The sequence below is a fragment of the Physeter macrocephalus genome, chromosome 16 (genome assembly GCF_002837175.3).
Source record: "Physeter macrocephalus isolate SW-GA chromosome 16, ASM283717v5, whole genome shotgun sequence".
Classification (NCBI taxonomy): domain Eukaryota; kingdom Metazoa; phylum Chordata; class Mammalia; order Artiodactyla; family Physeteridae; genus Physeter; species Physeter macrocephalus.
In genome coordinates this window covers 64,849,291-64,872,163 of record NC_041229.1, presented here as the reverse complement: position 1 = coordinate 64,872,163, position 22,873 = coordinate 64,849,291, and the positions used below count along the sequence as shown (strand labels likewise).

At 46.6% G+C, this 22,873-nt stretch overlaps 2 protein-coding genes and 1 long non-coding RNA gene across 6 annotated transcripts in view; 1 reads left to right on the top strand and 2 right to left on the bottom strand.

Annotated features, from left to right (window-relative positions):
• Positions 1-274: 274 nt before the first annotated feature.
• On the bottom strand, positions 275-2,949 carry LOC129392880 (uncharacterized). Its single transcript, XR_008619606.1, has 2 exons — positions 1,902-2,949; positions 275-336 (listed from the first exon to the last, which is right to left on the bottom strand). It is a non-coding gene; the product is annotated as an uncharacterized lncRNA (long non-coding RNA).
• A 1,269-nt stretch (positions 2,950-4,218) lies between these two features.
• On the bottom strand, positions 4,219-6,547 carry ADM (adrenomedullin). Its single transcript, XM_007118843.4, has 4 exons — positions 6,386-6,547; positions 5,831-5,949; positions 5,518-5,667; positions 4,219-5,311 (listed from the first exon to the last, which is right to left on the bottom strand). The coding sequence occupies exons 2-4, from the start codon at positions 5,926-5,928 to the stop codon at positions 4,993-4,995; spliced, it is 567 nt and encodes a 188-aa protein (XP_007118905.1). The 5' UTR covers positions 5,929-5,949; positions 6,386-6,547; the 3' UTR covers positions 4,219-4,992.
• Positions 6,548-15,484: 8,937 nt separating this feature from the next.
• The window catches only part of SBF2 (SET binding factor 2), a 519,569-nt gene continuing 512,180 nt past the window's right edge, over positions 15,485-22,873 (top strand). For all 4 annotated transcript variants that reach the window (XM_024119088.3, XM_028501227.2, XM_024119087.3 and 1 more), the window contains exon 1: positions 15,485-16,052. In XM_024119088.3, coding sequence (XP_023974856.1) covers positions 15,998-16,052 — 55 coding nt within the window. In that variant the 5' untranslated portion in view covers positions 15,485-15,997. The remainder of the gene's footprint in view (positions 16,053-22,873) is intronic.

Genomic DNA, 22,873 nt, shown 5'->3' with positions numbered 1-22,873 from the left:
AAATTCTCACTCAGATCCACAAGAGAACATGAAACAGGATGTTCATCTATACATTATTTGTGGCAAACAGGTGCTGGAGGCAAACCAAGTGTCCCTCATTAAGAGACAAGAGAAGTTAAATGTGGTAGATGCATTATTACTCCATAATGTGCAGCTATGAGAAGAAACAATTTACTTGGATAATTATTTTTTTAAGTGTTCAGTGAGAAAAGTAGGAACATTTTTAACACAATATATTTGTTTGTTAAAAACACATAGTCACAAAACAACAAAACAGATTTTACAGGATTATATACATATAATAAGTACAGATATCAAACAGGTTAAACACAGTTCCTATGGAGGAGATGGGAAGGGGAATGGGAATTAAAGGAGAAAAAATAAAGTAATTAAAACAAGAGAGAAGGCTTGCACAGACCAATAATAACAACTTAAACTGAGAAGTATGCTTAATTCAGCTCTCTGCAGTTGAGTTCAATTTTTTAAAGTGTGTGTGTATGTATAATATGTAAAAATGTCTAAAAGGGTAAACTCTAAAATAATGGTAGTTATCTCTTTGGGAGTGGTATAAAAGGAAAATCTTTTCTTTTTTTCTACACTGGATAAATATTATATAATAAGTAAAATGCATTTCTTAAGTCTCAAAAACTCATCTTAACACTCAGAACTACTTTCCTACTTTTGGATAAAGTACAATAACCTACTAAATTCAGCTGCCTGTGTGGTCACAGTCATTTTATTATTTTTCCAGAATGTTCCAAAATAACTCTGGAACAAGACCAGTGGGACCACCAGATAGCTATCTAGCCTCACCCTTCTTCCCATGCAAATGAAGACCAAGCCTCCAATCGGGCTTTGGCAGAAACCTCTGTGGAACCCAGGATAACAAGGCCCTCGGTGTCCCCACTGGGGAAAGGAGGGGCAGCACTCATAACTCTGTCAGCTCACTCAGCCTCTGAAAAGACGGCTTGGGCAGCAGTTGCCAAAGACAAAGGTTCCACCTAAGGGTGGAAACTCTATTTGCAGCTTTGTAGACACAGGTGTCCTTCCAGGCGACTCAAGACCTGCAGTGTGGGACTCGGTTTGGCCAGGAATAGCTCAGAAGGCCTTCCCCTCAGAAGCCAGCTTCTGAGGCCTTCAGGTGTATGTTCTAACTATATTTGGCAACAAAAACCAAAGAGGTCAGTGGCTTAGCTCAGGGCGAAAAAAAGACTATTTCTGATTATAATCCCCACTTCAAACCAGGTCCAAGAATTTAAAAACTCACTTCATTTATTTATTTTGCACTCACTAAGCATACTGCTGAAGCAGTTCTGGTTTCCAGTCCTACCAGTCTCATGTAAATCCTTCAGAACCACAGGTGTAAATCACCTACCCAAGCCATCCTCATATTAGAGGACATCTGGGGACATTTGGCTTGAGAATCCAAATGTTAAAATTATTCCACCTTACTCTCTGTGTCTTCATAGCATCAAAATAGTCTGTGGCACTTGAGTGCAAATCCAGAGACTCCAGCCCTGATTACTCACTGTGTGACCTTGGCTAAGTTACTTTATGTCTCTGAGGTTCAATTTCTTTATCCACAGACAGAACAGAGATAATAACACCTACTCCACAAGGCTGCTGTAAGAATTAAATGAGCTAAGGTATATAAAGTGGCTAGGAGAATGTCTAATACGAAGAAAGTGCTAAAAAAAAGAAGCCGTTTCCATTCCTCCCCATCACTCCCTTCCACCCTTAGCTGTTCAGCCAAGGTGTGGGCATTTCAAGAAATTGCTTGGTACATTGTGTTTGATTACAAATGGATGGTACCATTCCCACAGCCAGCAACAGTAGCTAAAGATAAAAGCTGCGACTACTCCTCAGCCGTCGACAGGTCGGATCAGCCACAAATGACTCACCACTGGTGATAAATGATGTGTTCTTGGCATCAAGAGACTTTATCCTGACAGGCTTTGACACCTTATGAAAAAGAAACCAGAAGGAAGGTTGAATGGCTCACAGAGAAGGTCCTCAGGGTTTGATGGTGACCTTCAGTCAATTCTGAACTTGTATCAGACTGGTGTTAGGAGGGTCTCCTGTGTCTTCAGACATGTCTCCAATCACAGATTTTTTAGTTGGGAAGGACTCCAGCTGAGCAGCTGCCTCTTCATCTCAGAGCTGAACCATCTCCTTCACTTGCCTTAGATTCCCTGAAGGGAGTCATAAGACTCCCTGGGCAGAAGGCACATGCCTGTTCCCTGCTCGGAATAGCCCTAAGCTAGTGCCCAACCTGCCTTTGGCAGCTTTGTCTGCTGGTTGAAACTCTGCCAGGGTGAGGTTTGGCTGAAGGGCTCTGTGGCTATTGGACAAACCTTGGCTCAAGGAAAAGGGTGAGTATTTAATCCCAAGCCACTGTCTGCAAGGCTGAAGTGTTTGCAGCTCTCCGGTTTTTGTAGCCCCTTCAGACCACCCAGAACCACTCACGGGCATGGGAATTCCAAAACTGGATGTTTTAGTCACTCTTTCATTCTTACATCCCCTGTACCTTGTGCAGTGCCTGGCACAGAGCTCCCGCTAAGTGAATATTTACTAGAAGGACCTTAAGGAAAGCATGGTCTTTTGCTACTTTTGTAACCCCTTGAATTCTGATGAACCTCACTAAATTGTTAAGATCAAATAGGACAATGAACTGTATGAAGATTGACACTGTCAGTAGCCAGGTGCTCAAAACTGAGGCCTCAGATGGTCTTAAGGAAATTCCATGTACTAGGATCTACTTTCTTTGAAACTGAAACTGCTTCAGGAGCAGGTTGTCTCTGGACCCCAGACCTATGACCCCTTTCAGTGTCATGGAGGCTTTTTCTGAAAGGAACTATTCTAGGCCCTCAGAAGGGATCTTGTGGAATGCAGTTGATCCAAAAGTCCCAAGAGAAGGTAGGCTGCCCTGGAAACATTTCCATTATCCAAACTCACCCTCAGATTTTCTTCACCAGGAAGGTTTCTAAGATCACCTAGAAGCACCAACATTTCAGTCATGCTTTGAAGTGTAAAGGCCATCAGGGAGTCCTTCTGGAAAGGACAAAAGCAGTAGAACTCCATCCTGGGTCTTCAGGATATTGGTTGAGACGAATAGGGTAGAGACATCAATAGCAGGGTGGCTTCCCTTATCCTCTTCTTCTGTCCTGTTTCCACGTCCCCTGCCCTTCTAGTCACTCACTGGGGCTTAGTGTCTGGCTTCTATCACCAGAACTGGGGTCAACGGTCTAAGATGATAAGGTATAAATTTAAGCAAAGGGGAGGAAGGAAGAAAGAAGGGAGAGAAAGGAAGACTGGAGAGCAGTGGAGAAAAAAATGAAAAAGGCTTGGGAAGGAGGAAGGAAGAGGAGAGCGTCAAAAGGGGAGGCGGAACAATGAAGGTCTCAGGCCGTCGCAGGCGCACGGTTCCGGCGGCACGTCCGTCCAGCCCGCCTCCCGTCAGCAGCTGCACGCTGCGCCCCGTGTGGGCGCTGAGTCACGGTCCCAGAACAGGGAGCCGCCGTGCAGGTCTAGGGGGAGCCGGCCCTGGTTGGCATCTGCAAACTGTTTTTTTCTTTCCTCTTTCATTAAGGCTGTGTGCTGACTCCCACGTAGGAGGACTTATTAAACCGCACGTACTGCCTGAAGGCTCTCTGGCGCGTCGGAGGCGGCCGGCTGAGGGCGCCGCAGTATCTCTTATGAGCCAGCACACTCTGGGGCACCGGGCCGGGAGAGGACTGGGGTCACTGGCCCGGCTGCGGATTTCCCGGAGGAGCTCGCACTTTTTGCTGGAGTCGCTTCTAACTTTAGACCCGCTGCAGCAGGGGGACACTCAGCTGGAAGACCTCGGAGACCACCCCAACTCTCCGAGGTGCGCTTTTGTGCAGGGTTCCGTGAGGAACTCCATAAAATCTGGGACTCTGTTGCGTAATCGGGAGAGTCCAGGCTCGCCTCCCCACTGAGGGTTCACCCTACCCCAACCGGCCCGGCCGCCACACGAGGCTGTGACCTGGAGCATCTCCTCGAAGCCCGGACCCGCACGAAAGACATGCTCTCCGCATGGCCCACCAGAGAGCGTTACTCCGACAACTCAGCCAGTGCGGAGAGCAGCCAGCACGCGCCAGCGCAGCCGTCCTACCTTCCCACGCCAGGCGGCTGGACCCCAAGGCTCCCGGACCAACACTGGGGACACCCTCCCTCCCAAGACTCGTGACCCGAGAATGAATCAGCACTGAGACAGTTTATTGGTTTGCTACTTCGCATATCACCCATTTTATGTAAATAGATTATACAGACATGGTGTTTTCTTCTTCCACAAGAGGCAACCAGTCTCTCTTTCACGCACACACGCTCACATTCCACGCAGCACACAACGTTACACCTCTCTGAGACATTCACGTATTAAAATAGAGGGGAGGGGAACAATATAATTGCTTTAAAATGCCCTTAATACAATATATAACGTACAAAAATATCTCTATATTTGAAGTTACAAAAAAAAATCTTGACACAACAAACTTAAATATTGATAATTACCTCTGTATATACAACACACATTGCACTTTTCCTCTCTAGGTTTTGGAAAGTTCAAGTAATAGTGAGGCTTGCGCCCCGGTGGGGTGACACCCCGTCAGAAATCAGTTTGTGGGCAGGCACGGCAGTGGCTCAGACCCTTGCCCCTGGGGGTCTCAGCATTTATTTCGCAGTTTCTCCTCTCCGTGAGCCTGGCAGAGGACACTCCTTTGGATTTCTCTGCACCCCCCTCCCAACCCGGGGCACCCGGGCCGAATTAGGGTGAAGAGAACACTGCCTCCGAGGTGGACGGGGTCCTGCAAAGCCAGGGCTCGCCGCCGGACGCTGCCTCCCGGACTCTCGGTCTCTCAGGGCTGTCTCAGCCCGGGTCCCATAGGCTGAGAGGCTCGGCTAGGGGAAGTCCTCCGTCCCGGGAGGCGCCGGCGGGATGCATGTGCGACTGTTCGCTGCTGCCACAGGCGCCTAAATCCTAAGGAGAGTGGCGAACACTTGATGAGCCCGGGAGGCCGGGGCCCCGCGCGCCTGTGGCTTCTGGGAAGACAGAGTCCGTCCCAGGCCGGCCTCGGGCAGGGAGCGTCGGCGCCGGCGGCCGTAGCCCTGGGGGCTGATCTTGCTCCTGGGGGCGACGCCGTCCTTGTCCTTGTCCGTGAACTGGTAGATCTGGTGCGCCAGCTTCTGCACCGTGCACGTCCCGAAGCGACAGCCAAAGCTCCGCAGGCTCTGGAAGTTGTTCATACTCTGGCGGTAGCGCTTGACTCGGATGCGGGCGGCGTCCGGACTGCTGGAGAAGGGAAGGAAGGCTACATGAGACCCCCATCAAGCAGGTCTTTGGCCCCAGCCAGCGGGAACGGAGCCATTCTAAGACCAGAGGGAGCTGCTAACTGCTACCTCCATCTGAACTGCCATACAGCCCCTATGATCCCCAGGGCCAGGGCAACGGAGGAGAGCTCCCCTTGCCTACCCCGCCACGGCGCCCCGCATAGTTACCTTGCCTGGGGGCTGCGAGAGGCGCCCTTCACATCCTGCGGCCGAACAAGAGTCTGGGCAGGCCCTGCCTTCACGTCGGCGAGCCCGGTGGGGTAGCTGCTGGACTCGCGAAGTTCTCTTTTTCCACGACTTAGAGCCCACTTATTCCATCTAAACAACACAAATAGACTCGATTCGCAATCGTCCAGGCGAGGTCTTGGCCCTGCTCCTGAACATCCCTGCTCCTGTTCACTTCTAACCCCTAGGGGACCAATGGTTAGTTTCCCTTGTCTTGCAGGTACCAGAACTGGGGCAGGCGCTGCCTGCGACTCACTTCTTGCGGAACTCTGCCGCCACGTCGAGCCGTGCGGTGTCCGCGCCTAGGAAGGCGAGCGAGCCCAGATACATGAGGGCGACGGGAACCAGCTTCATCCCGGCGTCGATGCGTAGACCCTGGGGAAGGAGAAAGAGGAGCCGAGCGTGAGCGCCCGGGTCTGCCGCACCGCCGGGCGGGGCACGGATGCGGGCGGGGGGCCCCGGAGTGGGCAAGCTCAACCCGCGCTCTGCCGGACTCAGACGCTTATCTCCCCGGGGCGCAGAGAGGCGCCAGCGGCATTTGCACCCGCCAGGGGGGTGACAGGCCCCGCAGGGGAGGCCGTTGCCCCGCGCCAGGCTCCCAGAGGTTCCCCGCGCAACTTCTCGGATTGGCTGACGGAGCAGAGGGGACTGGGTCTCTGGAGTTCCAGCTGTGTCCACGAGCTGGGCCCGGGATGTGGGACGCACCCGGCAGAGGACCCTCCAAAGTGGATTGTACCCCTCACCCAGCGCTCCTAGTCTCCGGCCTGGGCAAGCCTCCCCACCTTTAACCCGCCCGGCCCGCGGTGCTTACCTGCTTGAGGGGGTGATCTGCCGAGATCTTTGGAGGATTAAGTCTGAGACGTCGCTCTGGCAGTGGCAAAACCCCGACGTCCAAGCTGCGGTGAGAAACCAGAGGTGGCGAGGTTCGACCCGTTCCGCCTAGTGTCACCAAGAAACCACTGAGTGGCCGGCTCTCGTTCCTCCGCTTTATAAGAGCGCATGGGGCGGGGCCTAGGCTGCCCTCGCGCCCTCCCTTTCCTCCTTTGGGCGCGCGCTCTGCAATCGGGCGCGCGCATTGCTGGCCTGCGGGTGTGGGGTTTGGAGGTGAGGTGGGGGGGGGGTCCCTCATGCCTAGAGGGCTCAGAGATGAGCTCCAGGAAATTGGTGCAGGAACTGCCTCAGCCCTGACTCACTGGGCACATAGTTCAGACCTTAAGCCGGGACGAAGCTGAGCCGGTACAACCTCTTGGGGGTCCTCACCTAGGACTTATGCAGCCCAGAGTGTAACGTCTTCTGGCACAGAAAAGAGCCAGCGCGGGGTATCACGCGGATGACCCGAACTCCGGACCTCGGGAGCTGTGGCCTCGAGTGGACCGCGCCCCGTGCCGGCTCGGCGCCTGCCCTGGCCGCGACCCCAGACTTCAGCGGAGCCTCAGGGGCAGGGCACAGAGCACAGCTGAGAGAAACGGGGCTAGCCGAGACTCCGGGGTTCTGAGGATGGGCTAGTAAGATTTCGCAATAGGGGCAAGGCTCGGAAAGGCTGATTTGAGAATTGGGATTTAGAAGGAGGGACTTCACCTGAAGTTTCAGAATTTGCATGCCTATTTGGAAATAAAGGAATAACCTAAATTAGGACGAAGAATACAGTTTCATTTTCCCCCTTTTAATCCAATTATGCCTTATAAGGTTACAACCTGAGAGTTTGCCTGGCTGCCCTCGGAGCCTTCATTCACCCCTTGTAAACGTGAGGATACTGCCAGGGAGCACACTAATGCTTCACGTATGTTAATCCCTTTACAGTTTACAAAGCATGGCCGCATCCTGATCTCCTTTGATCCTCACACCTACCCTTGAGTTAGACAAGGAAGGTAACATCAACTTTCTACCTGGTGAAATGAGAAAACTAAAGTTCAGAGGGGTAAGCATTCGCCCAAAATCACACCAAAGGTGGTAAACAGTAGCGTCCTAGCTCGGCCCCGCAAGCATGCACGGCCGACTGCACTGGGGCGCCGCGTGGATTTTTCTAGGCTGGGGCCATCATCTTGTCAAGGGAGAGAGGAGAGTCCTAGCCCCCGCCCAAGGATTTATGCCTTTTCATGATGAATCACCCCCAAGCACGTTTGTCACCCGTTTATGCTCTTCCATCACTGCTTCTTGACTTCACTTTCTTACTTAACTTCGGGAGGCCAATCTTGGGAGGGAACTTAGCCCCGCGGTGCTCCCTACTTCTTGCAGGAGGGCCTCTGTTGTCCTATCACCCACTTCCCTGGATACAGGTCCTGAAGCCGAGGGCCTAGACTGAGAGGCGGAGGGCGCGGGACCACTGGAACTCTGGAGCAGCTTCTACTCTCACCCTACGGCAATTCTCTTTGTGAACCTGGGCAAGTTACGCACCCCACCCTCTGGTTTCCCCATCTATAACTTGCCTCCAGCGGATCTCTAAGCTTCCTACCTGCTCTGCCACACTGGTTCTGAGACCCAGTGCACAGGACCTTGCCTGCCCTGGGCCGCGCACTGCTGACTCAGCCGCCTTTTCACTCCCAGGACTGACCGGTGGACATTGCACCTGAGAAGGAATGGCCGCGCCGAAGTTATTTATTCTGAGGACTCTTCTCCGAGGGAGTCACCTGAGCGGACCTGAGTTCCAGCTGAGGGTGGGGAACAGATTCCAGGCTCGGGCTCGGGGTTGGGCTGGGGACGCCGAGGGTCGGAGGAGTGCAGCTCAGCGCACTGGCTGGGTTTGGGCCGCCTGTCGGGCTTCAGGGCAGTTGCCGCAGTAGACCGGGTCTGGCGGCTAGTCTGCCCGCACCGCAGACGGCAGGTATTACTGAGCGCCTGCTCTGTTTCCAGGAGCCTCCCCAGCCTAACTATTCTGTTTTGCTCTCTTGTCTCCCATTTCTCAATGCTTCCTTTCAGCTCGTCCCTTACGAGCCACGCTCTTCGCAGCGACCCTGTCCAGGACCGGCTGTCTGTCGGTCTTGTCTGAGGATGCGACCTACTCGTCGCCAGCTTCCAGCTGGGTCCGCGCCAAGACGGGTTTTTACTTTCATTTCCCCGGCGCGCGCCTCTAGCTGCCGGGGAGGTCAAGGACAGCTGGGCGCCGGCCCACAGCCAGGGAAGGTCTGGACTCGTTCCTTCCAGTTCCCACCAGCCCTGGGGGGTTTGGTCTGCAGAGGACTCTTCAGCTGTACCTCGTGGCCTCCCGGCTGTGTCCTTTAGGAGAGCCCTGGTTCCAGGAGAGAGGGAGGGTGGAGGGGATGGGGGAAGGGACCGGGGACGGAGCTCTTCGTGCAGACTTCGCTTTGAGCTGCTGGAGGCTTCAAAAAGCAAACCCAACCGAGAAGTGGAGACTCCGCCGGGCTCCAGTGCCTACGCCAGCAGCATAGCAGCGGTGCCAGGAATTCCCACGTGAGAGCCTTGGCACAATGATATCAGCTCAGGTGTGCCTTATAGCTCTGGCATTTAGAGGTCTGACGCTTGAGAACTCCGTCAATTCTTTATTGGCAGCTCGGGGTTTTGCTAGAACACCCGTATCTTCGAAAGTGTGTGTGTGTGTGTGTGTTTGCTTGGGTCAGCGACAAGGGCCGGAAGGTTCCCCACAGTGTCGTGGAGTATAAGTCGAAAAAAAGATATAAAGTTTTCCAAATGTTGGCATCTATTTTTTCCCTTGGAACCTGGGGTTCGTTTACTTTAACAAAGGGGGAAAATATCACTAGAATGCATTCACGGTTAAACGTCGTATATAGAAGGAAACAACTTAAGGACTTCTGCTTCTGGCGGTTTGTAAACGTGGAGTTTCATCCATTCAAGTTGCAGTGATTGTAGATTCACACAGAGTACAAGGAAGGAAGGAAGGAAGTGAAGGAAGAAACATCTTTAAAAATCTCACTGGCAAGACAAGTGAAAGAAGCAGAAGAAAAGAAATTTTGGTTAATGAAGATCCTCTTCTTTTGTGCCCAAGAATTTTCAAAAAATAAACCCCCAAAGCACTGTAATAATTGTGCATATTCTGACATCATATATACAAACATACAAACATGCTGACGCCTTGTTGTATAATGGTGTCTCAACTTCTTCACATTCCATCTGAATTATTTTTAGGCCCTAAATCCAAGCCTTATTCTTAGTAATGTTCGGAGTTTTAAAAAATTTTTGGTGGTGGTTTCTCAGCTAACACTGTGGACACAATCCCTGAAGCCAGTGTGACCACACTCAGGTCATGAAAAAAAGAAATGAGAAACAATAAATTATATTAATAATATTAAAAAGCATAACTAAACTTGAGTAGCTAAGTGCATTGCATAATTATCTCTGATGCCTCTTTTTTCAAACAGGAAATTTTACAATGTATTTATTGTTCATATGGTTCAAAATGCCTCGGCTAAGCTGAGGGCTTGTTTACCAAGTCCATTTGAAAACAAGTTTCAAGAAGCATCCGGGAGTCATAACACTAAGTGGTTTAGAGAAAGGAGCCAATCAGCCACTCAGATTTAGTCACAGGAAAAAGTAAAGCAGGATACAAAGCTCAGGGCACTTCTTTTTTTTTTTTTTTTTTTTGGAATCTCTGACTTCTCTAAGAAGCTAATAAGATATAGACCCTTTCCAGAAAAATGCACATGTACATAAACCAATTTAAGTATAAAATAAGCATACGATTTCAGGAGATTGACCAAGAATGCTGACACAGAATAAAAAGCACTGTTTCTATAGCATTAATTTCTGTCTTGGAGTGGTAGAGGCAGGGAGGGCAGTTAACCTCTCTCTTTCTAGGGCATAGAATTTTCCAGAGCATCAGCACAAAGAAAAGTAATGCTTTTGCTGCCTCATTTCTGTGCTCTTGCACAAAACATATGGACAGAAATAATCAGTCCTTGTATGTGATAAAGAAGACAAACCTCCCTGAAGCTTAGGGAATATAAGTTGCTATAGGACAGATGAAAGAGAACACAGAGAAGATGGTTAACGTATAGAAGCTTCTTATACTAACAGCTATAACAGAATGAGGTGAAATGACTTCAAGAGAAATTTACTACTGATGGCACAATGAATGGCATTAATAAATGGAGTATAAAAGAGATGATTCCATCATTTGGGGTTATCCCTAGCCAATGAGAATGGTGTTAATGAGAGCAACCATCACGCTACCTGCCTCCAGGTGGGGATACTGTACTATCAGATTAGAACTGTCAGAATGAGGCAATTCTAATGTATGGGCCTACATGAGTTGAATGTTCATTCATTCCTTCAAAAAATATTTACCAAGCATGTATTATATGCCTAACTCTGTGCTAAATGCTGGGCATACAATAATCAACAATGCAAGCATCATTCTTGCCCTCAATGAGCTTACAGCATGGTAGGGTAGCCAAACATAAACAAATCCTCATAGGAATAAATACATGATTACAAACTGTGGTAAGTGTTCTGAAGGAAAAGCAAGATTAGGGGGACCTAATGTTCCAAATATAAGGAAGAGCATAGGCAAATGCTTAGAGATGAGAAAGAGCTTGGTACACTAGGGAAGAAAAAAGGAGGCCAGTATGGTTGAAATGTATTGAGTGAGGGAGAAGAGAGGCATGAAATGAGATTAAGGAGGTCATCAAGGTTAGAGTAAATAGGACCCTTTGAGATATGATGAAGATTTTGCACTTTATTCATAGCGATTTGGAAAGCTTGACAGGTTTGAAGATGGGAGAGACATGATCTGATACACCTTTATTTAAAAGATCATTGTGGCCATTGAATGTGATGACTGGATTAGGGAGGAGCAAGAAGGGGAGCAGTGCAGTGGTGGTGCCCTGGAGCAGGGGTCCCCAACCCCCGGGCCACGGACCAGTACCTGTCCGTGGCATGTTAGGAACCGGGCCACACAGCAGGAGGTGAGCAGCACGCAAGCGAGAGAACCTTCATCTGTATTTACAGCCACTCCCCATCTCTTGCTTTACTGCCTGAACTCCACCTCCTGTCAGTATTATCTTGAATTGTATAATTATTTCATTATATATTACAGTGTAATAATAATACTAGAAATAAAGTACACAATAAATATAATGTGCTTGAATCATCCCAAAACCATCCCCCCACCCTCGTCCGTGGAAAAATTCTCTTCCACAAAGCTGGTCCCTGGTGCCAAAAGGGTTGGGGACCACTGCCCTGGAGAGATTGGAGAGGGCCTAGTCCCACCATAATCTCAATTAATCCACCACACACACACACACACACACACACACACACACACACACACACACACTGCACTCTAAACTTCACCAACAGAGCTGGCTTCATGGACGTGCACCCTGTTCAGTCACACAGGACCCCACACTTTGTTTAATGCTCTGCTTGTTGCTGTTTTGAAATTCTTAATAATTTTTGAACAGAGAGGATCCTTTATTTTCATTTTGCTTTGGCCTCTGCACATTACATAGCCAGTCCCACTCACCAGATAGACATGCAATCTAAGTAAAAACAATCTGCAACCTCTCACAGCACCTATTTATATTGCTAATGTCAGGGATACTTTATGTGAGTGTCAGGATACAATTATTCATATAATCACACACGTGAAATCATCTGTAGGACAATTTCTATTAGCCATCTCTGAAGCCTCCTTCCCGCACCCTAAACAGACACCCAAGGTAGAAACAGTGTGTTTCCTATACAGATTTACTTTGTTTTTGTTTGTTTGTTTGTTTTTGTTTTTTTGTGGTACGCGGGCCTCTCACTGTTGTGGCCTCTCCCGTTGCGGAGCACAGGCTCTGGACACACAGGCTCCAGACGCACAGGCTCAGTGGCCATGGCTCACGGGCCCAGCCACTCCGCGGCATGTGGGATCTTCCCGGACCAGGGCACGAACCTGTATCCCCCGCATTGGCAGGCGGACTCTCAACCACCGTGCCACCAGGGAAGCCCTACAGATTTACTTTGAAGACAGGGTTCATAATCCACTTACTGTCCTGAAGTTTTACCTACAGGGAAAGTCTGGAATCACCAATGAAGCAGGGAAACCAGTTAGGAAGCTCTTGCAATAGTCAAGGTGGAAGGTGATAGTGGCTCAGGCTAGTGGGGTGGCAGTGATGGGGGGAGAGAAGCTTACATATTTGGGTAGGATCAATAGGAGTGAGGAATGTGGGGCTGAGGGAGAGGCAGGTGTCAAGGGTAGCAATCATTCAGTTTCTTACTTGGGCAACCGAGTGGATGGAGATGTGGCAATGGATCAGGGAATTTTCTACCACAACTGCTTAGTCTCCTTTTTTACTTGTTGGTAGAGACTGTTTGAAGAGGCCCTAGCCCTGCCTGCAGATGTTTGGTCAAGTTGAACTCTCATATTGCCTCCTTGAACTGTAGTGGCTAACCACAGGAAGCACTTGAAATGACTGTACAGATCAACCACTTACTCCACGACAGCCAAATGTAGGAGCAGCAGGTTGATAATTCTTGCTTACTAGTAATCAGCTCCTTTTTGACTTTTAAAGCATAAAGGAAAGGCATCTGCTATGTACAAACCATCATTGTGTTGATAGTCTTCCTCCCTCCCTGCCACCCTTCAGTAAAACAAATCTGAGTTTGCTTTACCCCTCACTCTTTGGTGAGAGGTGATGGTGGTTATCTCAGGGGATGGTCTGGCCTTCAGCCAACCTCAGTAATCAGGCTGCCTTGTCAGGGCTTATCAGTTTCAGTAGACTGGCAGCTGTTGGCTGAGAAGCAAAGCACAGTTCCAGTGTATGCTAAATATGTTCACATGTGTATTCAAATACATGATGTCTTTAAATACATATACCTGGGGTATGTCAAAATCCCTATGCTACAAAACACCCGTTTGCAAATGGTCTGTCAGCCTACCTATGACCTAACAGGTGAAACATGTCTAAATGCAAACAGCACTTGATTCGAGGCTTGAAAACAGCTAAGCTTTGATTAAAAAAATAATAATAATTTAAACCAACACTTGTGAATGAAATAAAAACACATTTTAAAAGTAAAATGGGACATCCTACCTCATGTCATATATAAAAATCAACTGAAAATGGGTCAATGGCCTAAAACAAGAGTAAACTATGAAATTCTTAGAGGAAAACCTAGGAGTAAATCTTCCCTTCCAAGGAGTGATCTTGGATTTGGCAATGGATTGCAATGGAAGCCAGGCAATATGACACCAAAGCACAGGAAACAAAAGAAAAAATAGATAAATTTGACTTCATATGGTATAATACATACAATGGAATATTATTCAGCAATGAAAAAGAATGAAGTACTGATACATGCTACAACATGGATGAACCTCGAAAACATTATACTAAATGAAAGAACCCAGACACAAAAGGTCACATATTGTATGATTGTATTTATATCAAATATCCACACTAGGTAAATCCATAGAGACAGAAAGCAAATTTGTAGTTGTCAGAGGCTGGGGGAGGGGAAAATGGGAGTGACTGCTTTACAGGTGTGGGCTTTTCTTTTGGGTGATGAAAATATTTCGGAACAAGATAGACGGGGTAGTTGCACAACATTGTGAACGTACTAAATACCACTAAATTGTACACTTTAAAATGGTTCATTTTATGATGTGTAAACTTCACCTTAAAAAAAAGTGAAATGGGGAAGGAACATGATAGCTGCCTTAAAAGTCAGAAAGGCTATCATACAAAGATAGATTTTATTTTTTCTGGGTATTTCCATAGAGCAAAACTAGGGGAAGTTACAGGAAAACTCTGACATAACAAGGAAGAACTTTCTAACAATAGGGTTGTTAAACAGTGGAATGCGCTAGCGCCCAAGGAAGTTAAATTAGGCTTTACTAAAAGTGATCAAGTTGGAGGATGAGCTCTCAGGGAATTTATAGAGAGGATTCTTACTTGAGGTGTGACTGAAGCATTTTAGGTTTAATTGTTTTCAAGATCAATCTGTTATCTTCCCTCCACCTCTGCAACTAGGCTGATTCAGTTTGACCATGTGCAATTTGCAAATGAACTCCTTGAGTTAAAGTATTCCTTCCTGGGAGTTTCAGTTCTAGCGCAGCCCAACCCTCTCAATCTGTGGGTGAAAAAAGCACCACACAGAAAGAGGAAATGATCAATGAGAGTAAACTTTCAGTAGCTGAGACACCAAATCTCTGAACTCACAGTTCAGAGTTCGAGCAGCTTCCTGCTGGTAGTTGGGGGAAATTGTATGCATTCACTCATTAAACATACTCGTTAAACACTTAAGACACTTTGCTAAGAGCTCTTATATGTAAATGAAGGGTTAAATCCTCAATTAATAACGAGTAGTGACAAGCAACCAGGAAGATAATCATATTTGCAAATCATGGAGATTCCCACAACTTCAGTCTACCACTTGTAACATATCCTGTTACTAAAACTTCAGGAGATACTAACAGAGGACAAAGTAAGCTCATCTGGATGCCTCATTTGCCAAATTCGGAACGATCAATAAGAGGTGCAGTAAAAAGAAAACGACCTAGATAATTCCTAGATTGGATGATGAGATCCACTAATTCATTTTAATTGCACTGTTTGAACATGGAAGTTGGAAGTTCCTGCTCCTGCTGCAAGAGCCCTAGGACCGCTGCAAGGGGCGAAACCCTAGGCGAGAAGGGTTCCCTTGGGAGAGACAAGCCTCCTCCCTCGGATTCTGTTGTTCCGGGCAGTTCAGGAGGATCCCGGGGATGCCGCGTTCTTCGGAGGAATCCAGCCTCCCCAGGCGCTCTGGGGGAAGCCCAGGCCAACCGCCCCCAGCCCACCCAGCACTAAAGCACGAGGCGCCTCTGAGGATTGTGCAAAAACCCTCTTCCTCCTCCGCCTACTCGGTGGCATGTTCCTAAAATTCCCATCTGCACAACATAAACAGGAAACGTGCAGCAAAAGCCCTGGCGGTGCAAATTCCATGCTTCCAGTCGAGGGCGGGAGAATTTCATCTTGGGAAGGGGGAGGGGAAGCAGCAAACTTTCCAGGGGACCCCTCAACCACCCCTGTCTCTTCTTCCCAGACCCAGAAAGAAAGAGTGCAGAAGGCGGAAGGAAAGTCACCCTGCTTTAGGAAAAATAGGGGAGTGGGAGGTGGGCCGCGGAGGGGCAGCCAGGCCTCAAAGTGAACCACCTCAAGCGGCTGCGGTGGCGGCGTGTGGTGGCAATACGCCCGGCAGCCCACTCCCCAAACCAGCTGTCCTAGCGGCGCCAAGAGGGTGGGGGTGGGCTCTCCGCCGGGGGTTCAGGTCAAGCAGCCAGCGCGGGTGGGGGCGGGGGAGGAGCGGACGCTATGCGCGGCGCAAGCGCAGAGCGCGCCTCGGTTGTCAAACATGGCTGAAGTGCCGCCGCTGCCGCTACTGCTGCTGCAGGGAAAATGCTGAGCCCTCCTGGACCGGGTGGGCGGCGGCGGCGAAGGCGGCAACGGGCACCCGCTTCCCCAGCGCGGCGGCGGCGGCCATGGCCCGGCTGGCCGACTACTTCATCGTAGTAGGCTACGACCACGAGAAGCCAGGTAAGGGTGTGGGACGGGCGCCGCCCCCGGGCCTCCCCGCCCCCGCCCCCCGGCTGCCGTCCAGTGGGCTCCTCGGGGCCGGGCGTCGCGGTCTGGAGGCGGGGAGGGCCGGGCTGGGCCCGGGCTGAGCGGGCGCTCGGCGTCCGGCCTTCCTGGCCCCGCTGAGCCTCGCTGTGGGCGTGAGGGGCCGGCACGAGGGAAGGGGGAGGAGGAGATCGCGTCCTCCGGGTCCGGGGCGGCCCAGCTGGGTCAGCTGGGGCGAGTCTGGGTGCCGCGACCCTCGCTGTGGAGGGGGCTGGGTACCAGGGGCAGCGCCCCGGTGCCGGCGGGATTGGGCCAGGACCGCAGGGCTGGTAGGGCGGGAGCCAACTGTGCTAAGTTCCTCGGGGATAAACTTCTGCTCAGCATCCTGAGTGAGTAGCGAGTGACGCAGGGGGCTGTCCTCTCCGAAAGGAAGTGCTGAGAGTCCTGTGCTCCCTCACCCCTGAGCTGGTGGGGGCCTGTCTAGTCACCGCGCCAGTGGACGCGTGGTACCGAGGAAGGGGAAAGGATCCTTAAACTTCTAAACATTTCTAGGAAATGCTCCTCGTTCTTCCAGTAAAAATGTGACGGTTATTTCAGAATGAGTCTGAACACTTTTTTTTTTAACATCTTTATTGGAGTATAATTGCTTTACAGTGTTGTGTTAGTTTCTGCTGTACAACAGAGTGAATCAGCTATACGTATACATATATCCCCATATCCCCTCCCTCTTGAGCCTCCCTCCCACTCTCCCTATCCCACCCCTCTAGGTGGTCACAACGCCCCGAGCTGATCTCCCTGTGCTATGCAGCAGCTTCCCACTAGCTATCTATTTTACATTTGGTAGTGTATGTTTGTTAATGCTACTCTCTCACTTCGTCCCAACCGCCCCCCCCGCCCCCGCCCCGCCAAGTCCTGAACACTGTCTTTTAGGTAAGGGCCGTTAGCAAACCGCTGAAGGTGATCTTGTTTCACTTTAATGTGTGTTTTAATTCTTTTCATTTGTCACAAAATTTTCCTCATAAGGAACAATCTGGCAAATGCATTGCATTTTAATTTAATTGAGGGATTTCCACAACTGAAGAGAATTCAGGGTTTATGCACGTTTATTTTTGTATTTGTATTCTTTTGTATTACTGTATAGCTACACATAATGTAACAACTTGAGCTGGGGAAGCACGTCTATTTCAGGGTAATTCTGGTCGCACATTTGCAAGGAATTTTAGATCTCAGCTAGACAGTCCCTTCATTTTTCAGAGGAGATGCTGAGATTGTGTTTTGCTGATGGTTACAGCCATTTGTAGCATCAGAATACCATTGTTCTACCCACTATTGGTCTACTGCCCTTTCACTATTCCTCTCCTGATAACTTCCTTTAGCGGGGACCTTTTATATTCTTTAGTCCTTCATCACTCTTGACCTGATTGAGGTTAACAAAAGAAGGGCTTGGGCTATATTTAAAGTATTTTCTGGCTCCAAAATTTTATTTGTTATTTCCTAGTAATTTTGCATAGTCTGCTGTCTCTTTCTTATTACCAAGATTAACAATATGGAGAATCACAGTTTGTTTTTAACATTATTTCATTTTTAGAGACATTGGGGTTTTTTCCCCCCTCACTTTTAAAAAAATTTGAAACAATCACAAACTTGCAGAAAACTTGCAAGTACGGTACAAAGAACTCTTTACTCCCTGAACCATTTGAGAGGAAGCTGCTGACCTGATGCCCTCCCTTATCACCCCAGAATGCTTTAGTGTGTATTTTCTACAAACAAGGTTATTCCCCTACATAATCACAGTACAATCATCAAAATCAGGAAATTAACACTGGCATAGTACTCCATCTAGTTCTCAGACTGGTTCAAGTTTTGTTGATTATGCCATTAATCTCTTTACTGGCAAAAGGATCCAGTTCAGAATTATGTATTGCATTTATTTGTCACAGGGCCATCTCATCAGAGGTGAGGCAAGCTCTTGGATGGCTTTTGAGCTCAGCTGAGGAATCGTACTGATATTCAGGAGTTTGCTGCTTGCGTACTTATTCTCGATGGTGATGAATTTCGTTTTCATTTATTTTCAATACATTTTTGGCCATGTGCTGCATGACTTTTTCAATCTGAAACAATTCCTTCATCTTTTGATTTTCATAACCTTGACCCTAATGAAGATTATAGGGTCGTTATTTTGTAGAATACCTCTCATTTGGGATTATCTGTTCTCTTATGATTAGATACATACAGGTTATGTTGGGCAGGAATATCACAGAAGTGGTGCTCATTGCATCCTATCTGGTGTACAATTTCAGCTTGTCCTATTGTGATTTTCACTTTGATTACTTGATTACTTTGATTATAAGCAATGTTTGCCAGGGTTCTTCACTCTAAAGTTAATATTTAATAGTTAATTAATAAATGGTTTTTGTGAGGACTTCTTTGAAACTATGTGTCTTGTTCCTCATCAAACTTGTATTCCTTTATGCATTTATATCTATGGATACATGGTTTTCTGTTTTTTTGGTGAGTTATATTGTTACTGTTTATTTAGTTGTTCAAATTATTCCTCTTTTGGCCAACGACAGCCCATTCAAGCTGGCTTCCGTGTCTTTATGACATGTCCCCACCATTCTTTGAGCATGTCTTTACTTTTTGGTATAAGATGATGTTCTGGGCTTATCTTGTACTGTCCCTCCTTTAGTCCTGGAATCAGCCATTTCTCTAGGGAGACCTGGATCCTTTTAATGGAGAATGGTATTTAGAAGCTAAGATCTCAGTGCTTGTGTGTTTATTGCTGTTGTATTGTTACTGCTCTCAGGCTTTCTTAATGGACCGAGCCGGCGAATATATATATGTGTACACACACACATATTTATATCTATGTTTATTTGTTTATCCATATATATTGAAAACTGTGAGTTCCCACCAGTACCACTGATTTCACTCCAACACTCCAGGGTCCAGTCTAGTTTTTTCCTTTTTTATATTTGTAATATTCTTCTCTGACAGTGAGAAATCTGGCTTCCATTATCCTTAATATATTTACTTCTTTGTTCAGTCTCCCTGTATTTAACCAATCTTTCATCTTTGCTACCACCCTCTCCTCTCCTGGATGCCTTCCTCTCTCTGCTGGGCTCAGATTCTTCTTTCTTTCTCTCCCAGCCCCCTGTCCCTGTCAGGACCTAACAGCCCATACCAGGATGCCTCAATACAGGGACACCCTTTTCAACCTGCCCTGGCTTCGGCTCCCCATGTCAGCTTCCCCACTGTTTGTGGATATACTTCTCACTCCACTTAGGTTCTGCTTCCATGTGGAGCACGACGTCGTCCTCATTCCGTGCTCACCCAGTGCCCCATGCCAGGTTGCCCCTCTGCTTTGACACCCTCCTTGCAGTGCTTGGACTCTGACTGAACTCATTTGGCCGTTTCTCCCCACATAGAGTACCTCCTTGGTTCACTTGGGCTCTGACAACCCTCACCCCACCCCAGGGCTATAATGACTGCTCTCTATCCCACAGTAGGGAAAGGGAAGATTATTTTTTTAGGTAACAAAATCCAGAAGCTTTTATAAATTGTAGAATCTTGATAGCGAGATGTATTCTTTTTTTTTTTTAACTTGGGATAATTTTTCTTTAGTCATGTTTATTGAAGTATAATTTACATGCAATAAAATTCACCTTTTTAACTAAACAGTTCAATGAGTTTTTGACGGATGTATACGTAAGTGTAGCCACTACTGCAATCAAGATATAGATAGAGAACACTTCCCTCCAAAAAGCTCTTCTGTGCCCCTTTGCAGTCAGTTCCCTCCCTAGCCTCTGGCAATCACTGATCTATTTTCTGTCCTTGTGTTTTTGTCTTTTCCAGAATGTCTTATAAATGGAATTGTATAGTTTTTTATGTCTGGCTTTTTTCACTTAGAAAAATATGTTTGAGACTTGTCCATCTTGTTTGTATTGTCATTTCCTTTTTATTGCTGAATATAATACAATTTGTTTATCTGTTCACCAGTTGGTGGACTTTTGAGTTTCTGGTTTTGAGCTATTATGAACAAAGTTATTCTGAACATTTGCAGACAGATCTTTGACTGTTCATATGGTATCATTTCTCTTGGGTAGATACTTAGGAGAAGAACTGCTGGGTCATATGATCAGTGTCTGTTTAACTTTATGTGAAACCACCAAACTGTTTTCCAAACTGGCCGTGCCATTTTGCATACTTACCAGCAATGTAAGAGAGTTCCAGTTAGTCTTTTAAATTTTATTTATATTATTTTAAAAAATTTAACCATTCGAGTGGACATGTAGTGGTATCTTATTGTGGTTTCAATTTGAATTTTCCTGGTGGCTAATGATGTTGAGCACCTTTTCATGTGCCTATTGCATTGGAATATTTTTGTAAAGAGGCTGAGCAAATTTTTACCCTTTTTTATTGGATTGTTTGTTTGGCTTCTTTTTTAAATTTATGTATAGTTGATTTACAATGTTGTGTTAGTTTCTGCTATACAGCAAAGTGATTCAGTTATACATATATACTTTCTTTTTTTATATTCTTTTTCATTATGGTTTATCTCCCTGTGCTATACAGTAGGACCTTGTTGTTTATCCATTCTATATGTAATAGTTTGCATTTGTTGGCTTCTTATTATTGAATTTTTAAGTTCTAGGTACACGTCTTTATCAGGTGTTTTGCAAATATTTTCTTCCAATCTGTGGTTTGCCCTTTCATTTTCTTAACAATAGCTTTTGAAGAGTAGGTGTTTTAATTTGAATCACTTTTTAGGCATTAGAATAGTTTTGTATATCTTGAGTTGTATCCTTTGAGTAGTCCTTTTTATGTAGAACTCTCTGTAAAAATTTACTGGAAGAGGGCTTCCCTGGTGGCACAGTGGTTAAGAGTCTGCCTGCCAATGCAGGGGACACGGGTTCGAGCCCTGGTCTGGGAATATCCCACATGCTGCAGAGCAACTAAGCCCACTTGCCACAACTACTGAGCCTGTGCTCTAGAGCCCGCGAGCCACAACTACTGAAGCCCGCGTGCCTAGAGCCCGTGCTCTGCAACAAGAGAAGCCACTGCAATGAGAAGGCCGTGCACTGCAACGAAGAGTAGCCCTTGCTCGCCACAGCTAGAGAAAGCCCGGGCGCAGCAATGAAGACCCCACACAGCCAAAAACAAATATATAAATAAATTAAAAAAAAACAACAACACTTTAATTAAAAAAAAAAAACTTACTGGAAGAAAATCCACCAAATCTATGTACTTGTTTGAATTGTAAGTAAAGAATAAACCTAATTGAGTCTGCAAACCTTTGTTATAAAGCTTTCTTCAGGAGTTAGTATGATTTTTTACCTACATCTCTCTGAAAGCTAATCATACTATGATAATATGATACTGAAATGTTCTGTGTTTAATTCCAGAATGTTCCTGGAATTATTTGTTCAACATTCTAAACTATTTTTGTTCCTAAAGTATCTTTTCAATTAATAATACTTTTTAGTTGATTTTTTTCATATTTCTATTTTAAAGTTGAATTGAAAGAAAAAAACCTTGTCTTTTGAAAAATTACTTTTACAAACTGGAAAAAATAGTTAATACATGCTATTTGAATTATATGCAAAGAAGAGTGCTTGACACATAGTAGATGTTTAATAAAGATGTATTGAATGAATACCCAGTTGCTGAACATACGGAAAATACAAAAAACTATAAGGAAGGTGAGGGATGGGCGTAGCTATGAAAGGGTAACAGGAGGGATTTTGTGGTAGTAGAACTGTTTTGTGTCTTGACTGGGTGGTGGATACATAAGCCTACGTATGAACTGCATAGAACTAAATACACACAAACACAAATGAGTACAGTAAAACTGGGGGAATCCGAACAAGAAAGTATATTGTATTAATGTCAATATCCTAGTGTTGATATTGTTCTATAATTTTGTAAGATGTTATCATTGCGGGAAACTGGGTACAGAGAAATGGGATTTCTGTATTCTTTATTTAAATAAATAAATAATTAATTTTATTTTTGGCTGCAGGTCTTCGTTGCTGCACGCGGGCTTTCTCTAGTTGTGGTGAGCAGGGGCTCCTCTTCATTGTGGTGTGCAGGCTTCTCATTGTGGTGGCTTCTCTTGTTGCGGAGCACCGGCTCTAGGCGCGCGGGCTTCAGTAGTTGTGGCTTGTGGGCTCTAGAGCGCAGGCTCAGTAGTTGTGGCACACGGGCTTAGTTGCTCCGTGGCATGTGGGATCTTCCCGGACCAGGGCTCGAACCCGTGTCCCCTGCATTGGCAGGCTGATTCTTAACCACTGTGCCACCAGGGAAGCCCTGTATTATTTCTTATAGTTGTCTTAAAATAAAAGTTTAATTTAAAAAAAGCTATAAGAAAGATAAAAAGACACCCAGAGTAGCCTTATTTTTTTTCCTTAACATCGATGACATAGGGAAAGATTATTCTATTAAATTCCAGAAAAACATAATCTTCAGTGGCTAAATTATTACATCTTGTGGGTATATTAATAATGGGCATTATAATGGGTATAATAATGACTTCATCATTTACTTTATTATTGGATATTTAACTTGTTTCCAATTTTGTGCTCTTCTGAATACTACAGTAAGTCCCCTACATACGAACGAGTTCTGTTCTGAGAGCACGTTCGTAAGTCCAATTTGTTCGTAAGTCAAACAAAGTTAGCCTAGGTACCCAACTAACACAATCGGCTATATAGTACTGTACTGTGATAGGTTTATAATACTTTTCACACAAATAATACATAAAAAACAAACACAAAAAATAAAGAAAACATTTTGAA

Bases quoted from the DNA above. Each gene is read 5' to 3' on its own strand.
- ADM (XM_007118843.4), bottom strand. From the start codon at position 5,928: ATGAAGCTGGTTCCCGTCGCCCTCATGTATCTGGGCTCGCTCGCCTTC. The intron at 5,668-5,830 runs GTGAGTCGCAGG...TGTGTTGTTTAG, and splicing joins GCGGCAGAGTTCCGCAAGAA to ATGGAATAAGTGGGCTCTAA. The intron at 5,312-5,517 runs GTAACTATGCGG...TCCCTTCTCCAG, and splicing joins TCTCGCAGCCCCCAGGCAAG to CAGTCCGGACGCCGCCCGCA.